Below are 4,349 nucleotides of genomic sequence, written 5' to 3'. Positions count from 1 at the left end.
CAGAATGTGTGACAGTCAGCTAAGAAAAAAGGAAAGGAATACGGGGGAATAGCAGACTGGCAATCACTATGGAACAGTCTCTCACTGAGGGAGTTAGTCCCTTCAGCAAAGGAGGAGAGGGAGTTGGAGGGAATCATGCTTTCTTTTCCTGTTTTACAGAAGGATTGCACTATACTACACCAGAGAATACAGAGAGGATATACACTGCAGATAGATCCTGACCATCATCCAACGAACAACTGCATAGGTGTGGGAAGACATCCAGTCCCTTCACAGCATTGCTCAACACAGAGAAGGTTGGGCAGTGAAACCATCATCTGGAAATCAGTTGGATCAGGAAGGGTTGACATATCATCAGATCTGAAACTGGTCAGTGGGGTGGAGCCTTCCATCAGAACCAACCTTTCTGAAGGTTCGGCTGTGGGTGATCAGTCAGGGTGAGGCTGGGAAGAAATGTGAGTGGCTCCAAGTTTGGTGAGAGCTTCAATCATTCATCGAACATCCAAGTGTCCTATAATTCTTTTATCACACAATGCACTTGTTGTACAGCTGTTAAGAAAAGACAACACCATGGAAGAGAAACGCTTCAAGTGTGAAGTTTGTGGTAAAGCTTTTGTGAAGTCTACTCACCTGTTGATACATCAGAGGATCCACACAGGGGAGAAACCATTCAGGTGTCAGGTCTGTCAGACAGCTTTCACTCAATCTTCGCACCTCTTGACCCACCAGAGGTTTCATACAGGAGAAAAACCATTCAAATGTCAGGTTTGTAATAAATCATTCTCGCAGTCATCAGGTCTCCACACACACCAACGTGTTCACACAGGGGAAAAACCGTTCATGTGCAAAGTTTGTGACAAATCATTCTCAGTGTCATCTGCTCTCCGCAGGCACCAACAGATTCACACAGGGGAAAAGCCGTTTGTGTGCAAGATTTGTGATAAATCATTCTCACGGTCAACAGGCCTCCGTGAACACCAACGCACTCACACAGGGGAGACACCATACACTTGTGAGATGTGTGACAAATCATTTTCACGGTCAGGGAACCTTCGCGCACACCAACGCAATCACACTCGGGAGAAACTGTTCAAGTGCAAGGTTTGTGACATATCATTCTCAACGTCATTGAAACTCTGTGCACACCAATGTAATCACAGGGGGAAAATCATTTAGTATCTGAAGTATATAACAAGCAAGGGAAACAGATATATGTCACGAACTCTTTTGGAAGAAAGTTGATGCTGCTAGAGTATGGAATCTTCCAAATTTATCCAGCAACTGTATGACATGCTCTGACATCATTAGAAACATTGAGTCTGATATACATTTTTTCTGAGATTAGGGAAACTACACAATGTGATGCAACTCTTCAAATGTTACAGCAGTTTGGAATGAAAAGATAGCCTGAAACCATCAAAGACACACCTGTGACTGTAAGAAAGAACTGGACAAAGATAAAAGGATCACTCAAGGTGGTATCTTTTACAAAGGAAGCAGCATCATTATTCCAAAAGAGATACTGAAGCACATCGCACACAAACCATTGAGAAAGAGAATCTAGTCTGAGGAATGTATGAGCAAGTATGAGCAGTGAGGTGAAGGACCACATCAGCCAGTGCAGTGCTGTTATAAACATCAAACTAAACAAGACAATGGGCTACTCATGACTCATTACATCACAGACAGCCCATGCATGAAACTTGCAATAGACCTCTTCACTCCCACTCGAACTGATTATTTCATACAGTCAAGTATTATTCAGACCGCGGAGAGTTAGAGCAGCTGATGTCACTGACTCCCAGTGAGATTGTAGAATGTCTGAAAGCACATTCATGACATTCCTGACGTTGTGATCAATGAAAATGACCTTAATTCACGACTGAAGAATTCAGACATTTATGAATGGTTGGAAAATTTAGCACCATACGTCATCTTCACAACTGCAGTCAAATTGAAAGGCTAAGGCCAAGGTAAAAGTTGCCAAAGGATTGTAAAAAAAAGTCCCCTCAATTCAGCACAGATGTGTACAATGCAATCTGAGAGGAGGAAGCACACTGCCTGAAGGCAGGGAAAGTTGTCTCATCTGCAACAAATGTAACAATGCAGCTGCAATACTCAATAATTAAAAAGCCATTCACACCAGAGTATTGGCAGTGGTAGAATGGTTCTGTCACTCATAATCAAGAACATGTTGAGGACAAGGGTTCGATTCTTACCATGGTCAATGATGAAATCTGAATTCAGTAAAGATTTGGAATTTAAAAGAACTAGTCTGAATGATAAACATGCAACGATTACCCCCCCCATGAACTTACCTCCCCCAGCTGGTTCACTGACACATTTGTTATCCTTACTGGTCTGACCTATGTGTGACTCCAGATTTACAGAGCAATTGGTTGATTCCTAACACCTCTCTCAGCAATTGGTGATTATTAGTAAGTTTGCAGATGACACCAAACTTGGAGGTTACCTCAGAGTACAACGGGATATTGATCAGATGGGCCAAAGGGCTGAGGTTTGACAGATGGAGTTTAATTTAGGTAAATGCGAGGTGCTGCATTTTGGGAAAGCAAATCAGAACAGGATTTATACACTTAATGGTAAGGTCCTAGGGAGTGTTGCTGAACAGAGACCTTGGAGTGCAGGTTCATAGTTCCCTGAACGTAGAGTTGCAGATAAATAGAATAGTGAAGAAGGCGTTTGGTATGCTTTCCTTTATTGGTCACAGCATTGAGTATAGGGGTTGGGAGGTCATGTTGCAGCTGTACAGGACATTGGTTAGGCCACTTTTAGAGCATTGTGTGTCATTCTGGTCTCTTTCCTCTTGGAAGGATGTTGTGAAATTTGAAAGGGTTCATAGAAGATTTACAAGGATGTTGCCAGTGTTGGAGGATTTGAGCTATAGGGAGAGGCTGAATAGGCTGGGGCTGTTTTCCCTGGAGCGTCAGAGGCTGAGGGGTGACCTTATCGAGGTTTATAAAATCATGAGGGGCATGGATAGGATAAATATATAAAGTCTTTTCCCTGGGATGGGGGAGTCCAGAACTAGCGGGCATACGATTTAGCATGAGAGGGGAAAGATTTAAAAGGAACCTAAGGGGCAACGTTTTCATGCAGAAGATGGTGCATGTATGGAATGAGCTGCCAGAGGAAGTGGTAGAGGCTGGTACAATTGCAACATTTAAAAGGCATCTGGATGGGTATATGAATAGGAAGGGTTTAAAGGGATATGGGCCAAGTGCTGGCAAATGGGACTAGATTGGTTTGGCAATGGATTGGATTGGTTGGCATGGATTGGATTGAAGTGTCTGTTTCTGTGCTGTACATCTCTATGATGATCTAGCCAGTAACATTGAATCCCATGTGATTTTTAAGAAGTGTAACAAAATCAAAGTGCAAATTGGCTAAATTTCCTTTTGATGGAAACTGCCAAGCTGTTGCTTGAACTGCATGTTGGGAGCTATTCAGAGTGCCAACATTCAATGCATTCACCAAATGTGAGCTCACTTAGCAACTGGGGACCGGTGTTCTGAAGCTGTCACCTGAGGTGTACACACTGCAGTTGAACAATCAGATGCATCATTGTGCCTGAAGATATCTATCCCTAACGGGAGAAGCTGCTCCTTCACACAGTTAGCTGGTAGGCAGGTCTGCTTTCACTGACTGAGGAACTGAACGACCGTCAGTTACAGAGGTCAACCACTTGCCAACAAATCAGCAACAACGATATTCTCCAGACAGGCAACTTCACCTCAGGAACCACCAGACGCCAGATGAACAACCACCAATTCACTGGCATGTCTTAAGAAGGCCCAGCGCTTTAAAGATTATACGAGTAATGCTGTGCAGAGACAGACAAAATTGGAAGAGACTGAAGTTTTTTTTATCTGTAGTAATTTTCATGATAAAATATATATGTGGATCATATTGTAAACAGTGTATATAATTTATTTTTCTTTTCATAAAAGTGACACATTTTGGTTATTCTCTTTTAAACTGGTTTGTCATGTTTATCTAACCTCTGATGTACCATGACATAAATATTTTGGGCAGTATCCATTTTCCACAACACATGTTTCAAGGCACTTGTATTTTCTTCTGGTTCTGTGAGCTCTCTCCACTTCAGGCCGAGTGATTCCTGTGTAACAGTCATAGAGATGTAGAGCACGGAAAAGGACTCTTCAGTCCAACTCATCCACACTAACCAGATGTCTTAATCTACTCCTATTTGCCAGCATTTGGCCCATATCCCTCAACACCTTTCTTATTTCATATACACATCTGGATGCCTTTCACAAGCTTTCAACACCCACCACTTCCTCTGGCAGCTCATTCCACACATGCAC

The 4,349-nt window shown here is 42.6% G+C and overlaps 1 protein-coding gene across 1 annotated transcript; it reads left to right on the top strand.

Annotated features, from left to right (window-relative positions):
* The first annotated feature begins 460 nt into the window (after positions 1 to 460).
* LOC122541642 (uncharacterized) lies at positions 461 to 4,095 on the top strand. Its single transcript, XM_043678572.2, has one exon. It carries the CDS (start codon positions 571 to 573, stop codon positions 1,174 to 1,176), a length of 606 nt encoding a protein of 201 aa, XP_043534507.1. The 5' UTR covers positions 461 to 570; the 3' UTR covers positions 1,177 to 4,095.
* Positions 4,096 to 4,349: the final 254 nt, after the last annotated feature.

The sequence above is a fragment of the Chiloscyllium plagiosum genome, unplaced genomic scaffold (assembly GCF_037043375.1).
Source record: "Chiloscyllium plagiosum isolate Xiang-an unplaced genomic scaffold, Cpla_swu_hap1 HiC_scaffold_35, whole genome shotgun sequence".
Lineage (NCBI taxonomy): Eukaryota > Metazoa > Chordata > Chondrichthyes > Orectolobiformes > Hemiscylliidae > Chiloscyllium > Chiloscyllium plagiosum.
The sequence above is the reverse complement of the archived record's forward strand: the minus strand, read 5'-3'. Positions and strand labels throughout refer to the sequence as shown.

Coding starts and splice junctions, on each gene's coding strand:
- LOC122541642 (XM_043678572.2), top strand. CDS start 571: ATGGAAGAGAAACGCTTCAAGTGTGAAGTTTGTGGTAAAGCTTTTGTG.